Below are 27,542 nucleotides of genomic sequence, written 5' to 3' on the forward strand. Positions count from 1 at the left end.
AGAGTGGAAAACAGTCATAAAAGGGGATATACCTAAATTTCACCATATGTCTAAGTGCTTCATTTTTATAGAAAAGAAATAAATACTCAAAGTTATTGAGGAGGGAGAGTTAATTCATTATAGTGGAGGTTTAAACATAAAAGGAAGAAAACAACATATGCTTGGATTCCAAAATCCTGTTACATCATAACACCCCAAATGGGAAAGAAGATGGAAAATATATCTTGAAAGCCTAGTCCACATGCTTGACACCCCCTCACAAAACCCCTGTGCCATTTTATTAACACACTTTTTCACATGTAGCAGCTGGATCTAATGAGAGGCTAAATCTTGCCTTTGTGGTAGAAATTGATTTATCCCCCCCACCCCACACCGCATTCTGAATTCTCCTATAGCCAGCCCCAGGGCTTCGAGAGCCTACTTTCTCATTCATCATTAGTATTTATCACTTCTACAGAATGCCAGGGGGCACTCAGAATTAACTATACCATGCTATTCAAAAGAAAACACAAAAATCCCTGCTCTGGTGAGGTGGGAGTGGGGGAAACCATTAAAAGCATTCACAGAGTCTAAGAAAAGGAAAATACAATAGTGATGAAACAACGTGTCCAGTAGGAGAGCTACTTAGTCTACCTCTGAGAGGTAGATTGCAAGGGGAGATGAAAGAATGTATGCTTGAGGACTCTTTCTCCTTCTAACCTGATCACCCCCCAGGATGACGTCAGGTTAGTGTGCTACCTGGGAGGAGGAGCAGGTGGCAAGCCCCAAATGGAGAAGGCCAGGTATTCGAGTCACGTTAACAGGAGGGGTGAAAAAGTGCAGTGCCTCCTTGCTGGGCAGATACCATTCACCTGCCATCTGTGTGACAGCTTTCAGAGTCAGGAAGATGCTTGAGAAGTGAAGAAAGAGAATCGAATCCCATTACCTTTTATGAGTACTCAGAGAAAACATCTATAAAAACTAAGGATAAAAATGTTTTATGGTAATAATATGCACCCATGCTCTCACACAGACCTGATTTCCTCTTTCTTTCTTTCTTCCTTTTTTTTTTTTTAAAGATTTTGTTTATTTATTTGACAGAGAGAAATCACAAGTAGATGGAGAGGCAGGCAGAGAGAGAGGGAGGGGGAAAGAGGCTCCCTGCTGAGCAGAGAGCCTGATGCGGGACTCGATCCCAGGACCCTGAGATCATGACCTGAGCCGAAGGCAGCAGCTTAACCCACTGAGCCACCCAGGCGCCCTCCTCTTTCATATTACCTAATAAATGCCATTTCCTCCTCCCATGTATTTTTTTTAAATAAAGAAAATCTCTAGAACTCTACGACAGGTGTATTTTTCTGGGTGGGAAAGTGATGTATTTGGTTTCATTTCCTCCTGGTGGCATAATTCTTAGCCATCAGCAATTCTACCAAGATTGGAACACTGATTTTAATATTTCATACCTTAATTGACTATAGTTCTCCTGTACATGTATTCAGTTTGAAATTTTGGATGACAGTATATTTTCAGCTCAACCTATTTTAATTCTTACTCTAGACCCTGTGAAATCATATGACAGCAGGTTTAAGGCTGATATTAACCACTTCCTATTTTTGGCAGGTTGGTATAAACATTATTAAATAGGTCTATAAAGTCAGGTAAAATGTAGTCAAAATCACCTTGATATGCATTTTCATAACCACAGTGGCTGCCTCAAGGCTGATTCAGAAGAGATAGCCGCTGAAAGAATGATGGGGGGAAATACATAAAATAGAAGGGTGAACTGAGAGACAAGTCTCCATCTGCAATTCTAAGAAACTCCTTCCGTCCATGTTTGGACTTCTGTTAAATTAATTACAGTCACCGAAAAGTAAAACGCAGATGAGATGCCCTTCTGTATCCAGTGATGGTGACGGGCTCCAAAAGTGCTAGAGTTTATATGTTAGAAAGGAGAATAATTCATGTAAGTTCCTCCTAACATAAAACTTGTCTTTCTTATATAACATAAATGGTAAATGTGGCATTAGAGTTCTGCTTCTTTCTCCAAAGGGTATTTTTTTTTTTAAAAACACCCACAAATGTCATCCCATCTATTTTTAAGCAGAATGCTGCTGGGTAACCAGCTGAGTCGTCTAAACCCAATGGGAAAATTCTACGTTTAAATAAGCTGTTTTATCTCATTGAAAATAAGTGCCACAGACGGACACTGAACATACGGATTTCTGCATACAATAACATGTAAATTTTCTTAACTTTGAATATAAAACTCTAGCCCAAGCTGAAAAGCTAGGAAAGCAAAATATATTCCTTAGTAATGGCTCTTTAACGATTCCAGTTTCTGATCTGCTCCCCCCCACCAACACACACACACTTTTATCGATTTCCGGTGAAAACCCTATTCTTTGGGTTTTCTTTGAAGGTGATGAAGTAATATTTGTAGATTGAGATACTGAAAGACAACACAAATTCTAAAAAACAGACCGAAATGACTTGTAAATTATGGGGTATTTAATAGATTTCATTTCTTAAAATGGACTTGGGGTTTTTCCACAGAACTTATTTTTCAATAAAAGTTTTATTTGTTAATTCTGAAAAAAAATACTGACAGTACAGAATGAACTTTTTACTTTTACTTTTAAAAGTAAAAGCCCTCTGCTTCCCAGTTCCCCTTTTCTACTTCCAAAAGGGAACCACCACCATTATCATTTGAACATTTTCCTTCTAATATGTTATGCATGTAGTCAAATACAATATGCATGCGCACTGCCTTTCTTTCTTTTTAACAACCTGGTATCATACAGTAAGGTACTGTTCAGCACTTGGCCCTTTTAAACTTTATAATATGTTTGATCTTCTTTTCATGGTAGTACATACAGATCACCCCATTCTTTTTAATAACTGGAAAATGCTTTATTATAGGGGAGTGTTCATTTCTTTAGCAAATGCTCAATGCTCACAGACCATGTGCCAGGCACATTTCCAGACACTAAGAATACAGAACTGAATAAAACAAAATCCCTGCTTCACAAAGACCACAATCTACTACATTTTAACATTTGAGGGATTGGCATATTAACAATACATCACGAGCAATGTTATTCACTATCATGGTTTTAGCTATTCCAAACAATGCCATAAGAAATCACCCGGTAAATAAATTTTTATACTCATTGGTCAGTTGAATAAATTATTGTTATTCATTCAGTCTTTCAGTCAGTTCTTTGTTCATATCATCAACTTCTCTAGGAATGGATTGTGAATGTTTTGATGTTAATTAAATTCATGCAATAATAGCATTTTTACACTTAGGTACCCGACCTTTATAAATCTACCTCCTCGAGTACTGAAATTCATCTGAATTGAATCCTTCTCAACCAGCCTATGATAACACTCCAAAGAGGAATTAGGTCAGATGAGCCAGTTTCTGTCCACTTTTACTGATCCCATGTGCTGAAAACTTCTGATTTAAATATTTCATGATAGGGGTGCCTGGGTAGCTCAGAGGGTTAAAGCCTCTGCCTTCAGCTCAGGTCATGATCCCAGGTCCTGGGATCGAGCTCCACATTGGGCTCTCTGCTCAGCAGGGAGCCTGCTTCCCCCCCACCCCCTGCCTCTCTGCCTACTTGTGATCGCTGTCTGTCAAATAAATAAAATCTTAAAAAAAATTTTTTTCATGATAACCAAATGCCTTCCAGACACAACTTTTATGTCTCCTTTTGGTTTCTGTGTGGCATAAGAACAAAGGAAAGATGTTGTGAAATTAAAACAAAATGAATAAATGTATCTCTCCATTCATAGAAAATTCAAGGAAAATATGCCTTCACAAAATTGGGCAAAAAAAAAAAAAAAATCAATTGTTACTTAGGTGATTGTCATTCAAAACCCATCCCTCAGAAACCCCAGAGAGGAAAAATCACTTGGGTTTTCATTGTCTTTATCCCCCATATATTTCTTACAACTGAAATCAGCTCAAAATTTATATCTAGGAGCGCCTTAACAAATCTAGAGAAGGAATCCAAGTTGCCAGATGGGGGGTGTACCAGGGAGAAAGTAGTGTTACTCTCTCTACCTCAGTGGTTTGGGGAGGGGTCTCCCTTTCCTGCCTCCTACTCCCATCCCCAGAAAGTATTCTCTATGTTTCAGACTTCCGGTGATACCAGGAACCTTCGACTGATTTGAGGTAGAAAGTAAGAAGCCGCTTAAAAATTTTTTTTTTCCTAATTTAAGAACTATGTCCTCGGAGGGAAACGTTCCCTGTAGACATTCTGACACAAAACTGTTCTGTTTTGTTTCGTTTTGTTTTCTGGCAGTTGTCCAAATCTGTTTCAGGAAAACAAAAATAACATTTTTGTCAAATGGGATATCATAACTGGAGCTTAATTTAATATTTTGCTATTAATTCAAAATTTTTTACTCTGCACAACTGCCAACTTGAGTGGGAGGTTAAGGGCTCACTCGACCAGCAATAGTGAGGGGTGTGTGAACAGCAGAGAGCCAGCATTGTAACTAGGGGAGGCATGAACATCTGAAGAACCTGAATCAGGTCAGTTTGACTTATTATCAAAAAGGTAAAGAAAGAAAAAAAAGGCAAAAAAAATTTAAAAAGCCCTTCTCAAAAGAAATATATCTGCATTGTTACTATGTGTAGGTAATCTGCAACCTCTGTCATAGGATAAATATCCTCCCTGAGTATGAATTCTGCCTGTGTGTTCATGGATGTGTGAGAGACGAAACACTGAAGACTGGATTGCAGTCAGTGTTTGACAAAAGAAGGGATAATGGGTATGCGTGCCATTGAAGAGATTTTTTTTTTTTTTGAAGAGATTTTTTATATCCAAAGATAATCATTTACCATCTTGAGAAGACATTTTTACCTCATTACAGTTTTTACTACAAAAAATTGGTTGGCATGATCTAGGTTTATGATAGAAAATGCAAGCCGTATGACGCATACCTATCCTTATAGATCAGTGCCACATTCATTCTCTGTTACTGTCTTTCATCTGCACAGATTTCTGGAGTGAAAGAGATGACATAGACTTGATATAAAGTGTAAGCTCCCACAGCCTGGGTCTGGTTATGGTTCTTCCCTTCCACACATGGAGACCACCCTCCATTTGTCCTCTCTATATCCAGAGAGGGAGATCCAAACCATTTTACAAACTGTGAAAAGCACTCATTTAGCTTAACCATTTTTTTTTTCATTTTGTTGAGTCCAGGGGATAGATAAGTAATTGCAATGTAATGGAGCTGAAACCCAGGCCCAAGAGAGAAGAGATCTGAATTCTATCCCAATTCTGCCACTTAATTAGCCATATAAACAGTAATTTACATTCTGGGTGTCAGTTTCTTCACATATAAATGATGACATTTATTAAAACATGATGTGAACGATCTTCAGCTGAAGAAAAGGCATAGAATTTGAGAAACTAGTGACATAATCAGGTTTCTTTATTGGCAGACATCCTGTGATCTTTATGATGCTGATATGGACAGCAGCTCTCTAAGAGAACAATGCCATACAGAGCACCTCCCAAACCTCTTCCATCTTGGAACCCTCTCCCATGAAGCATTTCTTTGGATGAGTGAACCATGAAGTGTGTTGTAGCATACCCTGGGGGAGATGACAGTTTTAGGATTGACTGGTCCTGCCACGGTCAGGTGATGGGTCTGTGTGGGCCTAGTAGAGTTCCATCAACCTTGCTGTGGAATGCGGCTGCGGTGCCCTGGAGACCTTCACAGAAACATCCAACTTCAGCTCCCTGGAGGCCACCACAGCTTCTCCTGTGGATGCTGGTTATATGTCCACCCCTCTGCCCCACCAAACCCACTGCAGTTACTACACCCAACCACCCAGCCTCTTCACAGACAGGTCCCCGTACAACCTGCTCCGCTGGGGGCCCTCCTACTTGCCAGCATTGGATGGCACATTTCTTCCCCACCGTTGGTGGAGAAAAATCCAGGACTAAAGATTTTCACACTTACTTCTCAACTATTCAATATGTCAGGAATATCTCAGGTGATAGAATAAAAGATTTCATGAGCACTTTTCTTTTATCTTATTCTCTTATGTCTTATTTGATACTCTGCTTGGAACTGGGTATGTGGATGGGAACAAGACGTGGTTTCTGCCAGACAAATGAGATCCTCCTCCCTCTCAAACGGCTTACAGATTGGTGGGTGAACCAGATTTGTAAACAAATGGTCTGAAAATATTATGATAGTGTCCTATTAGTAGTATATGCAGGTTGTTAAAGTAAATCTTTATCTTTTTAGGTTAGCTCTATATTTGTTTCATTAAAGCAGGTCATTATGGAATTCCTGGTCTCTAAGAATGCAGAAGGGCTTAAATAAAGGATCTGAAGCTCCTATTTATTTCACGTGGTGCAATGGTTCAGGTGACTTGATTTTCCTGTTCATCAGGCAGCAAAAACCAAACATTTTGTAAATGGCTTCCCTGTTCCTAAAAGCCTGTCAATTAAATTGAGAATGACTTATTTTGTCTTATTAAACGAATGCACCTTTCAGGCACTCTGCTCCACACAGCATTTCTTTGCTTCGATGGCCTATGTGGACCTTCTGAACAGCTGATTCAGACTTTGGTACTTACACTTAGGTCTCTGGCCCCAACTAACTCCTCAGAGGAATGAACAGAACATATACAGCTCACAGCTGAAGAGAACCTGTACAACAGTGAGCACTGGAGTTCCACTACCCTGGAGGCTGCCACTTGAGTCTCCATCTGTGATGGGTCATTCTGTGTGGCTGCCTGGCTAGACTAGAGTCCCCAGTTATTTAATCAAACACAAATCTAGATGTCACTATGAAGGAAGTTTGTAAATATGGCTAATATCAACAATCAGTTGCCTCTAAGGAAAGATTATCCCCGATAATGTGGGTGGGGCTCATCCAATCAGTTGAAAGGCCTGAGAACAAAGCTGAGGCTTCCTCAGCTTTGAGCAGAAGAAATGCTGCCTCAAAACTCACTCGGCTCCCGCCTAAGTTTGCAGACCACCACCCGTCCCTACAGATTTCACACTTGCTGCCCACTGTAACCATGTGAGCAAGTTCTTTAAAACAAATCTCTTTTTTTTCTGTTCTCTGAGAACACCTTTTGATCCACTATCCCTTACACACCAGCCTCTGGAGATTTTCTCAAGTGCACTGACTGATCTTTTCCATCCCAAGCCCCTTTCCACCCCAAAGCTGAAAGAGCCTTGAAACCTTTTCGTACTCCTCCATCATGGTCCAGCTCTGTTATGAATTAAACAGGCAGCAGGGGTTGGCCCCATGAGGGAATCTAATCAACATGGATGACATGATTTCTACATGAAAATACCTTCTGAATTCCAAAAAAACAAGCTTTTATCTAATAGGAATTTTATATGCATTTTTACATCATTTATGTCATTGGAGTTAGTTCCTGATATATGTGTTACTATCCTCATCTTGTTTGAGAGCATGGAGGTTAAAAGATGTGACGGTCACTGGACCAAAATTCACACATCTGGGAAGTAGTAGAGTCAAATTTGAATCCACGTTTACCTGATTCCAAACACTATCCTATATTCCTTGCACCATGCTCTTTCCCTATAAGTGGAAAAACTACCTGGGTAAGAATTACCTGGTAGAAAAATATTCCATTTTTTTTTTCTGTGACACTTCTGTTGGAGTATTGTATGCAGAAGCACTGAAACATTACCTAAATGACATCTGTTTCATATGGACATCAAATACTGCATCCATTCGAATAAAAAAGCTGGATTGTTCTAAGGTGAATGAAAGACTTTTTAAAAAATATTTATTTTTGTGTTTTGAATCCCACTGCTCCTGGCCCTCAGAGGCTGATATACCAAAAACATGCAAAGGCATTTCAACCCTGAGGCTGCCTTGAGCTGACTTCGCAGGGTTTGTCCTAACCCAACCGAGGGACTCCCTCCATCGGCTTAGGCATCCCCACCCCTGGCTAGTGCCTTCTCTGACTGTCAGCTACACAGGGGCCTGTTCAAAAAGGATGCTCCTATTGTCCTCATCCTGAAGTTGAAGAGCTGTTAAGAAATATTCTTCTACATAATTTCAATCAGCGAAAATAAAAGTGACAAAGAGCCAGAGAGCTCAATTCTGGAAGTATTGTTTTAGGGTCTCAAAGCTATTCATTATTCAACAAGCACATATTAAACATTTACTGTACAGGAGGTTCTCTGGGAAAAACAAAGATGAATCACATTGTCCTCTGATTAATAATGAACGTGGCCGTGCTCTGTGCCAGATGCTCTAAAAACAGTGCTTTTCAAGCCAATGATAGCAACCAATTAGTGGTTCATGAAATCAATTCAGTGGGTCGCAAACAACATCATTTTTAATTAAATAGAACACAATAGAAGAGAATAGAAAAGAAGATAGAGTACATGGCCTCAGAGAGGTTAAGTCTGTCTTTCTTTCTTTCAGTTGTATATGCACATATAATGGTTTCCAGAAGAAACCGTTACCGTGAAACAGAGTCAAAAACCTGTTTAAAAGCTACTGTTCTAGGGAGAGTGAAAGAAGAAAACAAAAGCTTTGCTCTCAAGAAGCTTGTATCTTACTGGGAAGATAAAGCTAATTAATGAACAGCAGAACCCTTTGTATGAAGCAGCTAATGACTAAAGGGTCAATGAATGTTGCTGATTTAGTGCCCCACGAGACTGAGACCAGGGAAAAATCCCTGTGGCAGTTCATTACTCCCTCCTCCTTGAAAAATTTCTCACTTGGCTTCTAGGACAACACACCTCACTGATCCTTCTCAGAATCCCTCACTCATTCCTCCTTAGCTCCCCATCTCCTGTGGTTGGGTCAATGCCAAATGGGCACAGTTCTTGGGCCACTTTTCTCTCCTACCAGTACCTATTCCTTAGGTCACCTCAGTCATTTTCTGAGCTGTAAATACCATGGGAGGGCCCGCGCTTGCTTTTGCAGCCCAGACAGCCTGAACTCCCAGCCTTGCATCACCAGGGCCTAGTGAATCTCTCTACTTAGATGTCTCGTGGACATCTCAAACGTAATCTGTCCCAAACTGAACTCGTCTTTGTCACGCCAGCCCACACCTCCCTTAGGGTCTCTCATCTCAGCTACGGGGAATTCAATCCCTCCAGCCGGTCATGCCAAAACTCGTGGTGTCGTTCTGGACTTTTTTCCACTCTACTCTCAACTCCTGTGTCCAAATCATCGTGGAAAAGCCCACGGGCTCTATCTTCTCCCCACCTCTTCTGCTACCACCATTCCTCACCTTCAACTCCAGTCTGGATAAGTGTGTGAGCCTCCAGACTCTTCCCCAGATTCTACCGTATCCCTTCTAGCAACCTCAACTCAGCAAGCCAAGTGATCCTTTTAAACTATGATTGGTCACGTCTCTCATCAGAACCTCTGAGCTATTCCTGTTTCTCCGAGGAAAAGTCACAGCCCTTCCAATGGCCAGTGAGGCCCAGTGACCTAGACCCCATGCCCACCCATCACCACTCTGTGCTCCCCTTCTGTCTGCTCTCACTCCCCTGCCCTGCTGGGCCTCTGCAAGGTAGCATGGCAGGCCTATCTTCCCAGCAGGACTTTCTTACTCTTCTGCTCCAGGCACTTGCCCTACAGATCTCCTGGCTGATCCCCTCCCCCACTGGATCTTTACTCAAGGTTACTTCCTCAGTGAGGCTTCCAGGGACCATGCTCTGCAGCACTGCAAATCCCTTCACCTTCCCTCTTCCATGGGTACACTCTGCTCCTCTCTCCTGCTTTCCTTTTCTCAGTGGTACAGCTCACCATCTAACATATACTTTACTTGTTCCTGCCCGTCTTCCTCCTTCTGCATTGTACCTTCTGTATCCCCAGTACCTAAAGCAGCACCTGTTTCACAATAATAAGCTCAATAATAAATAGGCATTGAATAAATGAATACATGCTTTTAAAGTGAAAGAGACAAAGAAATGATACTTTTAACCCCACCTTAGCCAGTAAGGAAAGGAAGGGGATACCATAATGAAGTTTGGTCTAAGAAACCTCACCTCTGGAAAACAGAATGGAGGTTCCTCAAAAGGTTGAAAATAGAGCTACCCTATGACCCAGCAATCACACTACTGGGTATTTACCTTAAAGATACAAATGTAGTGATCCAAAGGGGCACATGTACCTGAATGTTCATAGCAGCAATGTCCACAATAGCCAAACTATGAAAGAACCTAGATGTCCATCAACAGATGAATAGATAAAGAAGATGTGGTATATGAACTACTATGCAGCCATCAAAAGAAATGAAATCTTGTCATTTGCAATGACTGTAGATGGAACTAGAGGGTATTATGCTGAGTGAAATAAGTCAATCAGAGAAAGACAATCACCATATGATCTCTCTGATATGAGGAATTTGAGAGGCAGGGCAGAGGATTGTGGGGGATAGGGAAGGAAAAAATGAAACAAGATGGGATCAGGAGGGACACAAACCATAAGAGACTCTTAATCTCATGAAACAAACTGAGGGTTGCTGGGGGGAGTTGGGGGTATGGCGAGGGTGGTTGAGTTATGGACATTGTGGAGGGTATGTGCTATGGTGAGTGCTGTGAAATGTGTAAGCCTGATGATTCACAGACCTGTACCCTTGGGGCAAATAATGCATTGTATATCAATAAAAAATAATAAATTTTAAAAAATAAAATTTAAATTTAAAAAAAGAAACCTCACCTTAAACTCTATAATGAATACTTCAGTTGGGACATTTCCTTTCAAGGGATCCTGAGCTAGTTTGGAAATACTGGTTCGGATAGCTACTGAATGTACCATACTCATTGTGCACATGTTTGTGTGACAACTCCCATTGGTTCTGTATCATGTTGCCCAGCAGAAGTGGGTTGAAGTATAGCCTGAAAGTACAAATCCTAAAAAGCCATTTCCCCATTTGGTAACTATGAAAGTGGAATTTTGTATTACACATGTGCATAAAGACACCCAAAATATTATTCCATTCTTTCTAGATGTCAAGAACTACATCCACATAATTTGAAAAACGATAGTTTCATTGAGTGAGAATGAACAGTATTCATGAAGAAGAGATTCTGTTCTGACCCATTTGAGTACAGTACACTTTTAGGTGTCCTGAATGTGACTTGGAGTAAAAAGTCCAAACAGCACCAAGGCAGGCAAAAAAAGGCAAGAAATTTTGAGGTGTATCTCTTCTTAAATCTTTTTTTTTTTTCTAATAGACACCAAATAGCTAAGTTAACGGTTCACAAGTGTAATAATTTATGGCCCATTTGAGAAACTTAGTAACCCTAAACTTAATGGCAAACGAAAGGAAAGTATTTGCTGAAATCTATTTCAAAATTTGTAATTTGGGTGGCACCTGAGTGGCTCAGTTGGCTAAGTGTCTGCCCTTCGGCTCAGGTCATGATCCCAGAATCCTGAGATCAAACCCCAAATTGGGTTCCCTGCTCAGTGGGGAATCTGCTTCTCCCTCTCCCTCTGCCCTTCCCCCTGCTCATGCTCTTTCTCTCTCTAATATATAATATCTTTTAAAATTCTTATAATTTTGAAATTAAGTATTAATACTAGAGATGACTGATTTGATATAAACTAGCTGTTCCAAGATCAACAGACTGTAAGCTCTAAGGGAAAAGATCCATACTCAAAAACATTGACAAGTAGTGGGGTCTCAGAACTGCTGAAAGATTTAGAAGATTTTAGCCAATACCAAAATTTAGTATTGATGAATCGTATTTCTACATCTGGGCTTCTGTAGACTTCAGGAAGATCCCTAACTATCTACCTGCATCTCTGCTTTTGAGCACCAGACACAGAATTCATACTTGCCTCAGGGAATTCAATTTTTGGAATCATAACTATAAATCACCAGGAATACAGTGGGCAGGTGCCACCACACATGACTGCATCACTGATGGCTCACCCAGCCAATGCAAGCCAACAGATATGCCTCCACTTAGCCAGAAAGACATGTGAGAAATGAACAGTTGCATTAAAAAATAAGAAAGGGCTCTAAATTAGCTTATCCCCTATATGGTCAATGGAAATAAATGTAAGATACAACAGACCTAACCCTCTGACGTTTTTAATCTTGCTATCTTTTAGGATGTTTATGTTCTTGCTTATATTTCACTAAACCTTGTAGCCAACTGCAACTGCTGGATGGTGGGTGTTCTGTGGTTCTTTCAAGCACCTAAACCTCCCTCCTTGTTACAGTTGTCAAAACGTTACAGCATTGTGGCTCCCAGTAACTTAATGCTTGAGTTTCATGTTTAATGGAAAATTGCTAAGCTTTGAAACTTACAGACCGCAGAATAATATGATGAAAAGAACATAGAAATTTGAAACAAACTTGCCCTTTGATTCCGAATATGATTTACTAGCTGTACAATTTAGTGTAAGTTATTTAATAGCACGAACTCTCAGTTTTCTCATCTTTGCAATGGGGTTAATAACAACTAGGGTTTTGTATCATATGAGATAAAGTTTGTGTGTTGGGATTGTAAATGGCTACCAGCAAGTCCTAAGGCTAATTTCTTTACTGTGGGTGTACTGAATGTGAGAGGAAGTATCTTCAACGCAGCATTCCAAGCAAAGGTTGAGATGCTTGCTTACTGAGCAGGCTTAGATCACACACTTAGCCCTGAGCCAGGCAAGGCAACTGGGGAACGTGATGTGTTGACTGACTGAGCCAACTGCTGTGCTACTCCTGAGACACATGGACCTCAAGTGTGTTTCCTTCTGGGGAGGAAGGGTTCTCCAGAGCAAAATCATGGAGATGTGACTACAAGAACCAGAATTAGAACCAGGGTCGCAAAACCCACTGTTGTCCACTACAGTCAAAATGCGGGGTGGACAGTGAGGAAAATTAAGTTTTCTCCCCTGTCCTCACATTATACCAGAATGTGGTATCTTAGTTACTGCTTCTTAATGTGGAATCACAAAGCATCTTCACGACAGACAGCAGCCCCTTTGGTGTCAGCTGTCACCTCACTAACATTTTCTACCAGCCCCCAAAGGCTCATGGACCACTTTGAGGGGTCACAGACCTTGCCTCTCACATTTCTCCCACAATGCCTTTTCTCAGTGGCATCCATTAACTTCACACATAGACATTCAACTCCTAAAGAATGGTTTAACCACCAGGGAAGAAGATTTTTGAAGAACAAAGTACAAACCCAGTAGGTGAATCAAAGGTACTGAAATACTTCACTCAGCTTGACTTGTTTTAAAGCTATTTTTTCCATTTTCCTTCATCTATCTCCCAGATTTGCCCAATCACTTAAAACTTACAACCCCCTTTGACACCAGAGACTGTGTTTTATAAAATACTTTTGGTATGTTTACCCAGCACCTACTATGGTGCTAAGTACCCTGTAGACACCTATAAATGTTGGTGGGTGAGAGTAATTCCATAGGATTATGGAATAATAAAAGCAATAGAATCACTGTTACATAGTACTGTTTACAAAGTTTTGTTTAAGAATGCTGAAACATTTTTATTTGGAAGGAGATATAGCGAAGGGTCTATTTAAAAAGAGGTAGGTATTTACTCTTGTCCTTAAAAGGTCATTTTTAAGCAATCTGAAGCAAATTAAGCTTTGCACCCCCTTCGGGCTTTGTGGGGAGTTAGAAAGGGCGGTTGCCAGGGAAATCTGATTGGAAAACACCAATCAGACCTTGGGATCTGCACGTCGCGTAATTGTAATTTTCCTATTCTTGCTCTTTTTTTCTGCTTTTGCTATGAGAAGAGCAAGCTTAAAAGGCTACAGGGACATTTATGCCAAGTCGCATTTGTCAAGTTGAAAGCTGTGTGGAGCAGAAAAGCAGTTCTCCCCGCTGTAAAGAAGATGCAAAGGAGCCGAGTGAGTAGGGAATCTGAGAGCTCACTAAAAGTGCTTAGAAGGCAGAGACATTCACGCCATTTCTGTAACGAGTTGTAGGCAGGCACTTGAAATCCAGGGGGAAGCCTCCTTACCACTGGGATGCATGCAGCCCCCCACAGCCATCCTTGAAAGACTTGGTTGTCCTTCAAGTTTTCTAGCTCCACCCCCCAACTGTCCGACAACAGCAGTTGCTAAGGGCACCAGGAAATACTGAGAGAGCAAATGCTGTTTTGCTTCTTATTACCTTAAACCCTCTTCAACAGTGCTGGCAAATTAGTGACAAGATAATATTTATGCTGATTTCAATAGTTGCATTTTATGCTTATTTTAGAAATAAAGTACAGTGGAATGGGAGCATGCTCTCCCTTCCCCCACCCCCATTTATTTTGTTCAGTCACTTAATCAATGTACATTCCTCAGAGGCAGGGTGACATTAAAGTTTTGATGTCAGACAAAGCCAGACTCCTACTCATTATTATGACCTGGAGAGTCATTTCTGCTTTTTGAGTCTAAGTTTTGTAGCAGTAAAATGGACAGTGTTAATGCCCAGCTCATCAGACTGCTGGAAGTATTCATGTAACATGGATATCTCTTCCAGCCCTCTGAGGTTACCCCAGAAATGTCAGATTATTCTGTAAATATCAGATCCCTAGCTTTCCTTTCATACATACAGTTCTTCCTCCTTGTATTTAGCCTTCTTCATCGAGCTCAGGTAAGACCAAATCTGTTGATCTCCTCAGCCATAGTCAAGCGCCCTCATCTACCCGGTTGCTTTAAGAGAAACACTCAATTGTTGAAGAGATCGACAGCTGCCAAGGAATAGCCTTGCAAAGATCAACCTCTTATCGATGGCCACCATTTTAATCACTGCTGTAACTTGCTATGTTGTCTTTATTCCCATCTCATCGATAAAATGCCTACCTTTTTTTTTTTTTTCTCCCTGCTTCTCTGGTTCCTGACAAATTAGAACTTTAAGTCCCACCTCAGCCTTAGAGGTTTTCCTCCCTAAACCTCTGCCATCCAGAACCGCTCACAGAAGTGCACTGGCCTCCCCTGGTATATTTCAGGATATACGCTCCATTTCAGCTGTCCCAGCTTTCTAAGGGTCTGCATTCCTTTTGTGGCTCTCAGATTTCCCAAAATCTCACGCATTTTCATCCCTCCAAACCTCACCATCCAACCTCCCATCTCAAGATAATCCGCTGTCCAGGACTCCCTCACACATGGCTTCATCTCCCAGCCATCATCTCTCAGACCATCATTGGCACAAAATGTCTGACTTCTCTCTACATGTAGTTACACTCTACTGACAGCAGCCCAGCAAAAGTGGGGGACTGAAACCCCAAATCCCGTGGAAGAGCCTTTTAAAAGTAAGCCTTCTCATGTCTGAAATAGTATTTCTTATAACTTCTACTTAAAGGCTTGTAATCCTTCCTTTGTTTTATTAACATTTTTTTCCTCCAGACAGATATTAAAACCATAGGGAGGTGTTTTTTTTTTCCTTACCTGAAATATGTATTCTTTAGGTTACCATAAAATAACAACTGTGACTCAAAAGACAGCCAAGATCTGAACTCAGGGGGACCAGGGGAATCACTATCTGTGAAGAGTAGACCCTATTTTGGGTATAGTGTCACCCTATACCAAATACTAAGCTCTCTGGACCTCAATTTCTATATTTGACAAGTTAAGATTATAATAATTCTTCTTATCCTTCAAGGTAGTTGTAAGGATGATAAGACAATATGTGAGCTTATGTTTTTTGCAAAAGCGTGGCACAGATGAATGCTAATTATTATTAAGTTGGTCACTATTAAATAGGAATATTAAGTTCTATGCTTTCTACCCTAGAATATATCCATTTATTTTTATTTTCACACATGTTCTTTAAAAGGTATTTGGTTTTAAGATGTATGTTTCTCATTTTAGCATCTTTGATATTGGAATGAACCATATAATTTAGGAAGAGTCAGAGTTTAGTTGATGGCATTGATTTCTCAGGGGCACAAAAAAATATTGAAGGTTTTGCATTGGTAGCTTAGATTCAGGATAATGTGGCATTTGCATACTAGAGGAAGGCTTCAGGTAGGTCAAAGGAAGGGTAGTCTGTCTATTCAAAATGGAAACTTTGTTAACCAAGTGGGGATAACCCCCCCCCCCCAAAAAATCAGCAAAATATTTGAGACCCTCAGAACAGAAGGTATTATCTTGGATCATATAACTTTTAAGAGTTCCCCAAGGGAAAGATTTTCAAGGGTCTCTAGCTTATCATAGCTTTTGCTCATGGATCAACCAGAATGAGTGTGATCCTCTTTCAGCTGACTTTGGAGAAACCTGAAGGGGGAAAATATTTGGCAGCACCAGAAGACAGTTTACTTTCAAAGATCCTAAAAGAGACAGAAGCACATTTCTGTGTTTGAAATTTTTGTATTTTTATATAGGATAACATATATATTCCATCTGCTTATATTCTTATACTAGAACATCTGCTTTAATGAGTAGAAGATGGTCAGCTAAAATGCCACTGCTTTTTTAATCCCCAAGTTATTTATGGCTGGCTATACTTTAAAAGTAGCCATGAAGAGACAGATTTCTTTTGTTTTCCTCAGATTTTAGTGGTCCTTGGAAGTTCACAAACTATATTCACACACATAATTTCTATTCATTGTATATCTATTATCATCTTCATTTTAGAGATGGAAAAATTGAATCAAGGAGATAAAGTGACTTATCCAAGGTCATCCACATTGAGTGAAAGTAAAGCTCGAATTGGAATTCATTCATTCACTTAGGATCATATTTACCCAGAAACCTATTCCTTTTCTGGCAATGTACTAGGCCCTAGAAATAGCCAGATAAACAGTAAGAAGCTTGCCCCACCCCTTACCTTTTCAGCCTCTTCCGCGCCTCTGTAACTCAGAGCTGCACAAAGCAGAAACTTCATACAGCCCAGAGGTTCCCTAACTCCAACTCTTGGTCTGGACAGTTCTCATACATCTGGGTTTTAAAACAAACAAACAAACAAAAAAACCATTTAAATACAAACACAGTTCCCAGGGAGGCTTTTTTCCCCCTAGGTTTTCTTCTTTGTGAACCAAAAGGAGGCATTTGGGATTCAATCCCTGGGAAGTCAGGCAAGATTCTGGTGACCTAAAGGCTATAGGCTCCCTGTCTTGGTCCTGCAGAATAGAGATGATACCCCAGGACAGACAGCTGGGAGTACTTCCTGATGGGAACTGTCACTTAAGAATGATGGAAGTTGATAGTCTACTAGGATTTTATGTTTTTACTTACTATATTTCAATTATTGCTGCTCCTCCTTTGAGGAGGAATATTGGAAGCAGGCATCTGAGTCTTCTTGGAAAGCTAATGTCATCCATCATGAGGGAGTGCCCAAGTGCTATACCAGTAGGGCAGAGCTCCCCTCAAAGACCTTTACTGAGCATTCCCTCTGCACTTGTAGGCATTACCCCATTTAATACATGCCTAACTCTCTATGGGGTAGGAAACAGACAAGAAAATTGAGGCATATGCCTAGTTTCTGACACAGCAGGATCTTAGACCTCGGTAGTCTAGATGCAGAGCTCACATCTTTGAGCCCCCAGCAATACTGCCCCCCCCCGTTTCAGTGAGCTTACCAAGTAATTAGAGAGATGACACAAAGACACATAAAACAAGTAGTGCCTATAAATGCCATTGTGTGATTAGGCACATTAAGTACGCAGAAGGACGATGTGGATTAGGCTTGGGGCCATAGAGTGTCCAACCCGACTATATAACTCGGCCCTTGTAACTTGACACCAGTCATAGTCAGTGCATAATGAATGGGCAGGGTTGTGTGCCAATAAAACTTCATCTAGAAATACAGATGGCAAGCTGGATTTAGTCTGTAACCTGCAGTTTGCTGACCCCTCATGTAGAGATACATGCTATAGATTTCATTAAAAAGATCAGTTTACTCTGGAGCAGTCGGAGGGAGCTTTATAGTTGCTGAGTTCAGCCTGGCAGGAAGATTTGAGACAGATGTATAAGACCCTACATGACCTGGCCCTGCACCCCTGGCCTCCTTGTATCACTTTCCCCTTGCTGGGTACTCTCCAGTCATTCTGGCATTTTCACTCACACGCTTATTCTGTTTTTGTTTTTGTTTTTGTTTTCTTAGATTTTATTTATTTATTTGACAAACAGAGATCGCAAGTAGGCAGAGAGGCAGGCAGAGAGAGGTGGGGGAAAGCAGGCTCCCTACTGAGCAGAGAGCCTGATAGGGGATGGGGGCTGGATCCCAGGATCCTGAGATCATGACCTGAGCCGAAGGCAGAGGCTTTAACCCACTGAGCCACCCAGGACCCCTCCCAAGCTTAGTCTTATTCTAGAGACTCTGCACTGGCTGATCCTTTTGCCTGGGAGCTCTTCCCAGCTCTCCTCCAGGCTGGCTCCTTTGGTCAACAGATCTCCTCAGGAATATTATCGCTTTCCTAGTGGCTTTTCCAGGAACAGGCTAAAGGAGTCCCCTTCCAGCCACATTGTTACATTAGCCCATCTTATTTTCCTAGTTCCATTTATGCTGAAATTATCTTGTTCATTGATTTGCATGCTTGACTATTATCTGTCTCTTCCTGCACTGCTTCTAGAATGTTTGCTCCACAGCATGAGATCCATGTTTGTACTGTTCACTGCCATATATTCCTGGCACCCACTCCATGACTGGAAAAGAAACAAGCAAAAAATACTTGCAGATGTGAGGGAAGAAGGAGAGAGGCAAAGAGAGATGCATAAGGAGACTGAGAAAATGCAAGCATGTCCCACTGGATCATATTTCATTATCTCCTGTTCTGTAACTGAATAGACTACAGCTGTGATTAGAATGACCCATCATTCTGTGTCCATGAACTCTTTCAATTAAGAAAACATCCTCATCCTGTAAATAGAGGGCGCTAGCTCTTGGTTATGGTCATTCTTTGGTCAGAAGCAAGCCTTCCGTAATTCTGAACTATGACATGTAGTCTAAGTTATAGACTGGTTATTCCTGAAATAGAAAAATGCACTCTAGTCATCATTTTGTTTGATCAAAAATAAAGCTATTGGAATTTAATGCTTAAACATATGCATTAAAAAGCAAATAATCCTTTTTTCTCTAATTCATAACCACTGTTAAATCTAACACTTATTACATTGATTTTATTATTGTTTCTTTAAAAATTTTGCGTCCAACCACCTCCAGGGTTGGTGCAGATAAGCAGGACATCTGGCTGGCCTACGACCAACAAGTATCTATTTGCACCAGCTTCCTCTCCTTAATAAGACTTCTATTCCCTCAAACTCCCAGGACCAGTAATACTGAAGACTTTCTCAGACAGCCATAAGGTTAATTGTTTCTTTGGATTTCCCCAAATTTTCTTCTTTCAGTGCAACTGGGGCAGATAGACACATCAACTTTTGACTAGATCACAATAGTAGCTGTGCCCCATGATTTTCTGCTCTTTCCAATTAAAAGGCAGTAACATTTCACACTCAGGCCCCTTACAAATTGGCGTGCCTTCTTAGAAAACTATGCACCTGGTCACTGTCTCCCCTTTTGCTTTAGAGTTTAAAAGGGTCAGAATAAAAATTTTGGCTCAGTCATAGGAACTTCAGAGACACTATTTTTCTTCTCCAAGATCTTGATTTTCTGTTTCTTTACATTTTTCCTAGAACTGATTTCTGTATTATTGTATAGGTAATCTTGTTGTAGGCTACCTTTAGGTGTATGAATAATGCATTAATTTTTAAATCCCATTCCATACAACTTCTTAGCTTCTATCATTTGAAAACAGTTTCATTGAGAGGTATACAGATTAAATACTTTACAGTTGGTTCCCTTAGCAACAGTTGCAACCCATTGTTAGTGCAAGCCCAAGTTCCTACCATAAACTAACTTTGGGAAAAACATCCAAACAGAAATTTGCTATGTTTCATTTCATAATTGATATGACCTCATACAAGTTTGTCCTTAGTCTCTGACATATTCCAGAGACCAATGTTTATTTATGAACTGTGAATCAGTACCAAGAAATGGCCAAGTGCTACGTGCATCATCTGTGACCCTCAGCTGTACCAACGTAATTTATAAAATGTAATCGCTAAGCCAATAATGAGGTTCTGAACATGATCATATTTTTCAGTGAGTCACCTTCCAACTGAAGGAAAACAAGGCTGTTCTAAACATCTATGATTTCACTAAGAATCTTCCTTGTTGCTATAGTGATTTTTTGATGCTTTTTAGCTAAAAAAGTAAAAACTCTGCATTGTTATTACCATGATCAACAAACAGCAAATGGATCAGATGTAATGGATTACAAGGTGGCATGGGACTATGGCTCTTTGGTTCTATAGGTACCCCAGATCATAGCCCAGAAAGAGAGAAATAGTATCACATAGTGGTCAAGAGAACCAGGTTAGAACTCTGTACCTTCGCAGCTGAGACTTATGTGTCCCCATATGGGGCTTGACCTCATGACCCTGAGATCATGACCTGAGTCAAAATCAAGAGTTGGATGCTTAACCGATGCTGAGCCACCCACCAACCCCTTTATTCTGTTTTTAGGGAAACATCTATTCTCACTTTCTGGAATCTATAACATTTAGGAACCTGTGTCCCATATGTGTATGTGTCATTGTGAACAATTCTATGAATGCTTCTGAGTTAAAAATTCATATATTATTAATCATAAAATTTAGGTTAAGTAAATTCTAACCTTTGGAGCCAAACCAAAATGCTTTGAATGCCAGTGCCATTATGTGTTCTTTTATTAGTTGTGTGTTCTTTGGCAAATTCTTTAAGTTCTCTGAGTTCTTGTTCCTTATCTGAGAAATACAGAGAAAAATTATGCAGAGTTGTTACGTTGATAAAAAAAAAAAAAAAAAAGATCCTGTAAGCAAATCCCTTCGCATAGTTAAATGTTAATGATGAAAGAATATATTATTTGCTGGATAATCACTAAGTAGTTAGCATCAGAATATTAAATACCTATTAACCTTCTCATTGAAAGTTGGACAGTTCCCAGGAGCCCTTCCTGGCTACTCCTTCCCCATCACCATTACTGATAACTCCTACTTCTAGTCTCTCTTTGGTGCATGTTCATTTATGGCACCATTTCTTAAACTTCCTGACAGGTTGATTTGGAACTGTTCACAAATGTGTTTATGCTCTGTCTTCTCATTGCTGTTAAATCATATTAAGGACAAAACCCAGCCTTCTTTGTTTTTTGGTTTCTTTTTTTTTTAAGCCCTGTGCAGTGTTCTATGCACCGTGGACTGTTTGTTGCTTCTTAATGGATAAAAAGAGTGGTCATTATGCATTTCTTTTACTAAATGGAGGAGTTATGAAATCCTAGGTTGAGTCCATGTTGAAGTGGAAAATCTAAGTGGAACTGAAGAGAAAATCTTAAAGAAGCCCTCTATAGCATAGTGTAGTGTTCCGCTGAATTCAAAGGAAATGATTGTAGAAAAAGAAGGAGCAGTGTACTAAGAACATTATCTTATATGCTATCCCCCAAGTGGGGACTTAGAATAGGATCCAGCAAAGCAAGAGGAAAAGAACAATTCAGATAAGTAGCTGTAACAGGTAAGTAGAGAAACTCTTCAGGGGTGGGGTGTGCGTGTGTGTGTGTGTATACAGAGGCAAGGAAAATTTAAATTAAGAAAAGGCCACTTGCTTTCATGAGATCACTGGAAACCTTTAAAGACTGCTTTAAGCAGATCTATGGAAGATGAATACAAATTAAGAGGGGTTTAGAAAGAATAGGTTATTGAGAAGTCCATGTACCTGGTTTAGGAAGAAGAGAGATTCTATACAAGACAGTACAGATGGAAGGTGTGAGGAGGATAAAAGTGAAAGATTCTTACATTTTAAATGACAGTTGACAACAAATAATTGAAAAGTTCAAATAAAACTGTTCTCCTTTCCAATGGTATTCTTATTCAAATTATCTCTTGAAATTCTTATTCTTATTAGCATGCAAAAAAATCAGAAGTAAATCAAAGCCAATGGTTTTAATTTTTCCTAATACACAGGATGTTTTAAAGATTAGGACATGGATTTTCAAGGATTAAAATGTTTTTAAACCAATTGCAGTAAAACACCGTTATTGAGAAATGAATCTTGAAGTTTTAGATAATTTATCTATATTACCCATATTCAGGGTCAACCAAAAAAAGAACAAAAGGAAAGGAAAGTATAAGATTTTATTAAAGATGAATTATCTGTTTTCTATGTGAACAGGTTCCTCAGGATGACTGGACAGGGTACACCCCTCGAGGTAAAGACGACGAAATTCCATGCCGAAGAATGCGGAGTGGCAGCTACATCAAGGCCATGGGGGATGAAGACAGTGGTGACTCTGACACAAGTCCCAAGCCTTCTCCCAAAGTTGCTGCACGAAGAGAAAGCTATCTCAAAGCTACTCAGCCATCCCTTACAGAACTTACCACACTCAAGTAAGTGTTTCTAATGCTCTACTTCCAGTGGTCCAGCTCCTTACTCTAGCACCTAGAAGCAGATGGTGTGACTCCTAGAGTAATCAGGGCAGAGTACAACCTACAGATGGAGCAGTGCTATGTACTGAATGGTCTATTGATTTTGACCTGGGGTCTGACATCTGTATCCAGTGCCTCAAAGACACGGGCATCCAGGTGCATTCTGCAGAAATCATAAACTGAACCCCAAAACCCAAGAAGAAGAGTTTGAAACAATCCAGAATGGCTTTTGAAATGAAGACTTCTGATCAATGAAAAGATCCATGTCTTTCAACTCTCAGATGTTTCCTTAACCACTAAATTTTCAGGGCAACTCTTCCTTCTAAGACCCTTCAGTTTTTCAGATAATTGAGTAATATAATAGGGCAGATGATCTTGGAGAGACTTGTAGAAAGTAGCTATGCTTAAAAATTGAGTCATATGTGCAGGTTCTTGATACAGGTTTTTAATTTGGACACTAAATACATAGAATTTTTAAGACCTTGAAAATGATTTTGGGGGGGCTCCTGGCTGGCTCAGTCAGTGGAACATATGACTTTTTTTTTTAATATTTTATTTATTTATTTGACAGAGAGAGAAATCACAAGTAGGCAGAGAGGCTGTCAGAGAGAGAGAGAGGAGGAAGCAGGCTCTCTGCTGAGCAGAGAGTCCGATGTGGAACTCGATTCCAGGCCCCTGAGCTGAAGGCATAGTCTTTAACCCACTGATTCACCCAGGTGACCCAGTACATGTGACTCTTAATCTCAAGGTTATAAATCTGAACCTCACATTTGGTGTGGAGATTACTTAAAAATAAAATATTTTAAAAAATTATTTTTGGTTTTGAAAAATACAGTTATAAGTAGTCCTCACTTCCTTTGTGCTATTTGTAAATTGAAAACATCATTACAGAAGAAACTACTGAAATTGATTATTTTAAACAAGACCCGATTAAATTTTAATATTATGTATGGAGAGTAAACCAGAACCTTGGAATATATCAGGGCTTGGATCATCATTTGAAAAATAGGAGTAATTGGCATTTTTTAAAAAGTGCCTTTTCCCATATTTTGAGGGAATACATACTACCATTCATGCAGTCATATTATGCTATAAAATAAAATATGAAAAGACAAAATAAATAGGAAAAGGCCAAAGATATCAGGCTAAAGAAAATAAACTAGATTATTAACAGAGAACACTGAAAAACTATAATCTTTTACGATGAAAACATTTAAATAGCAAAATGCACTACATCTTAAATAAGTGGACAAAGGGAGTCCCCTCACAAATTTTTTTTTCAAGGTAGCAGTGGAATCTCTCCAGATCATTTCAGTAAAAAATTACTACCAATGGCATTAATGAACCAACCCAACAAAGTAGCTCTTCTTTCTTTCCTTCGGCTTCCAGTTGCCCTTTCTCTTTGTCTTGATTACTCAGGTATTGGTTTTCTAGGGCTGCATCCCCAAGTCCCGCAAACTGAGTGGCTTGAAACAACACACACTTGTAATGTCACAGTTCTGGAAGCTAGAAGTCTGACATCCAGGTATGAGCTGGGCCGTGATCCTTGAGAAACTTGGTAAGGACAACCCTTCCTGGCCTCTTCCCAGCTTCTGGTTGGGGCTGGCAATCGTTGGCATTCTTTGGCTTCCGGTTGCTGTACTTCAATTTCTGCCTCTGTCATCACATGGCCTTCTCCCTTCTGGGTCTTCCCACAGCTGTCTTAGGACACCACTCATATTGGATTAGAACCCTCCCTAATGACCTCATCTTAACTTGATTAAATCAGCAAACCCCAAGTAAGGTCATGTTCACAGATACTAGGAGTTAGGACTTTGATCTATGTGGGGAATGTAAGTCAACCCATAACACTGCCACACAAGGTCAAAGTAGATCAAGGATATGAGAAATAGAAATAGGTTTTTGTTGTACTTTGGCACACTTCACAGAGGCTCAGAAAATTAAATATATATCCAGTCTGAAAAAAAATTTTTTTTTTAAAAACTGGATTTGTAATAAAGGCAGTCTGCCAAGGTGGTTTAAAATCAGGGTGGCCAAGGATAACTTCTGGCAAACATCATCTATGGACTTTAAAATATCTCTCCACTAGAGACAATAATAGGCAGACACAGCCATGGTGTTAATTAACATCCTCCAGAAGAAGCAAAAGAGGGAATGCTTTGGGCAAGAAAGTCATTTAGACCTTCAAGAGCTCAGTTCCTCAACAAGCAGTGGGACTCTGCAACCTTCAGAGTCCCTTCTGCCACTTTTGTATCCTGTTAGTTGATCTATCAAGATGCATTTGTCACGTCAGCTGAATGACATGTTAGGTCTCAGGTGTGAGACACAGGGCTTGCGGCTGCTCACGGTAATACCCAGGAGCGAGGAGCACAGAAAGGAGTGGAGCTCTGACGATGCTGAGGACTGGGGTAGGTGCAGAAGTCACCTCTCACAATTATGCCTTGGGCTACTCCCCTCACAGCTTCAGGCCTGGAGGTGATCTGCTCTGAAGTCATTAGAACTCTTTCCTTTTCATATTGCTTCCTATATAGTATCATCTTCCTTTCAAGCCTAGGCCCTATTTTTACAATCATCATATATTTCTTTGCTCCAAAGTTTTAAGAGCAGCAGTTTTTTTTTTTTTTTTTAAGATTTTATTTATTTATCGGGGGGGGGGGGGAGAGCGAGCACAGGCAGACAGAATGGCAGGCAGAGGCAGAGGGAGAAGCAGGCTCCCTGCCGAGCAAGGAGCCCGATGTGGGACTCGATCCCAGGACGCTGGGATCATGACCTGAGCCGAAGGCAGCTGCTTAACCCACTGAGCCACCCAGGCGTCCCAAGAGCAGCAGTTTTTACAAGTTTTAAGAAAAAGACAAACACAGATAGTCGCCAAGCTGTTGGTAGAGAAGGCCAGCTACTTCAGATACTGAAAACAGTCATAGAGCTGAGTTGAGTTAGTGACTATTTTCTTCCTCCAAACCTACGGAAATTCAAAATGGCAACCACTTTACTGGGGGATCCCTATAAATTGAGAAACTTTTTTTCTTATTCGAGAAGGAATTTCACCAAACCATCTCTATTCTTTAGCAAATAAGACCACATCTGACCGTCATTCAAATATACCTTTATTTTCTCAGCTACCATCCTATTCCCCAGGCTTACTTTCCATAGTTTTGTTTGTCTCCATTTATTCCTCCTTGACCTGGTTTAGGGATTCCATTCCTCTCTACAGTCTACCTATTACGCTTCCATCACACTCAACTACAGATGATTCCTAGTGAGTTCTAGTTTAATGGTATTTAAGGAGGCACGTAAGAAGACAAGGGAAATATACTACGGAGGCAAAAAATTCAAACAATGACATGACTTATAATCACTGCTGTCTTTTGTTCCTTAATGATGTTTTGACTCAAGACCATTATTTCTCTAGAAGTTTGAAGCATTCAGTCCCTCATGAGAAAAAAAGAAAGATCCCATATCCTGGAATTCTAGTTCCCCAAAAAAGAAAACTATATTTTTGTTCTTACTTCTTTGACATTTAAGTCAATTTTTTTTCCTCCTTCCTCCTCAGCAATTCACAGCTTTAGGGATGAATCATAGCCATGAACTAAGATAACTAAAATTAGCCAAGTGAGATTGGGGCAACATTTTGTTTGAGGTTTTCAACTCCCATCTTCTGTCAGAAATGCTGGAGAGAAAGCACTCCTGTTCTTTCTTACATTGTTTTTCTCTTTTCTATTTTTATAAAGGCATCTTGAGGGTTTATTTACATCACCTACGTCATTTATTTATTACGTCCTAAGGTCAAACATTCTAGAGTCAGGAGCAGGCTTCAGACAGTGAACTCCATCTTTGGGCCACAAAATTTCTGTAGCTACTCACTGAGAACCATTATATCTTTCATTTCCTTGTTTCCCTTCACAGCTGGTAACCAATCCTTTCACCCACCACTAGCTTTGCTTTCTTCCTTTGGTATTAACCAACAATGAACTTGAAATGAATTATCACTCAAGAATATTAGTATTTTCAAATAATAACTCCTAGATGCTTAATAGTAAATTCTCAGGCAAGTCAAGGGGAGATTTGGGGGCCAGAATTCCCCTAAACCTCTCTATACCTTGACTCTGATGAATTTACGTCTTAGTTGGATTTGTTATGGTTTGCTATTTATTCTAGCATTGAGACTACCGCCTGCAACTCTGATTAGCTAAAACCATGTCTAAATCCCATCTTGGACTTTTCCCTCCCAATATTCTGCAGAAAGCTCTTTTTAAAAAGTGAGCTGGCATTTAAAAGATTCTAAAGTTAATTTCAACTATCCATTAATCCTAGGCAAATAACACTTTAAAATTTCTTCATACATCTTTATCTCTTCATCCAAGTACTAAGAAAAACCTCCTCCTGGAAGAAATAGTCTCTAACATTATAGACTTTGAAAGGTCTCTGGAATTGGCAAGGAGGGCCCCAGGTTTCTATGGACGTTTGGCTTTGGGGGTGACAAGTTAGACGGAGCTCTAGCAATTTGATAAACTACCTAACAAAAGGTTTCAAGAAGGTTCACATTCAGTCCTTAATGTCTTGAAGGTAGATAGTTTTCTGTTTTCTGGATGGCTAATCCTCTTAATCTTCGTTCTTTTCCTGATCCTGAACACTTTTTTCTTTTTCTTTTTTTTTTCTTAACATAAATTGTGGAATAGTGAATAGATGTGTGACGTTGGCAACTGGCTTAATGTCTCTCAGCCCTACACCCAACCCACACCTAAACTAAATGAGAGGCTCAGGGTCTTAGCATGGATGGTACCACTGAGACAACTCCCATCATAAAACCCCTCACACTAACCCCCAACTTCTAGGCCTGTGGCAGACAGCATCAGCCAATCCTTGCATTAATTAAGGATGCCAGTGCCCTTCCCACTGAACACAGATCTGGTTTCAGAACGCTTCTCAACACAATTCTCTAGCCCTCCCTTCTCACTGACTGGCCATGCCACCGGGTACTGTCTCCCATCCACGTGGTCTCTGAGAGAACTTGCAGCACTACGGTATGCCATTGTAAGAATGAGGCACAGAAGATCTGGGAGTTCGCAGTGTAAAGACAAAAGGAGCGATATTGGTAAATAAAATAACTTGAGAAGAGAGAGATGGGGTATTCTCCTACAACTTTTAAGTCTGGAAATTTAAGAATGA

At 40.1% G+C, this 27,542-nt stretch overlaps 1 protein-coding gene and 1 long non-coding RNA gene across 10 annotated transcripts in view; one reads left to right on the top strand and one right to left on the bottom strand.

Annotated features, from left to right (window-relative positions):
- Positions 1-16,860, bottom strand: part of LOC123386922 — a 194,923-nt gene extending 178,063 nt beyond the window's left edge. The window contains exon 1 of the long non-coding RNA XR_006602059.1: positions 16,750-16,860. This is a non-coding gene — a long non-coding RNA (uncharacterized LOC123386922). The remainder of the gene's footprint in view (positions 1-16,749) is intronic.
- The window catches only part of DLGAP1 (DLG associated protein 1), an 871,327-nt gene that overhangs the window by 597,067 nt on the left and 246,718 nt on the right, over positions 1-27,542 (top strand). For 8 of the 9 annotated variants that reach the window (XM_013051420.2, XM_004742767.3, XM_004742768.3 and 5 more), the window contains one exon: positions 22,123-22,337. In XM_013051420.2, coding sequence (XP_012906874.1) covers positions 22,123-22,337 — 215 coding nt within the window. Of the gene's footprint in view, positions 1-13,737; positions 13,842-22,122; positions 22,338-27,542 lie in introns of those variants that run through there. The other variant, XM_004742769.3, reaches the window with a different exon arrangement.

Source organism: Mustela putorius, unplaced genomic scaffold (assembly GCF_011764305.1).
Source record: "Mustela putorius furo isolate JIRA1106 unplaced genomic scaffold, ASM1176430v1.1 tig00003858_pilon_pilon_pilon, whole genome shotgun sequence".
NCBI classification, from domain to species: Eukaryota; Metazoa; Chordata; class Mammalia; order Carnivora; family Mustelidae; genus Mustela; species Mustela putorius.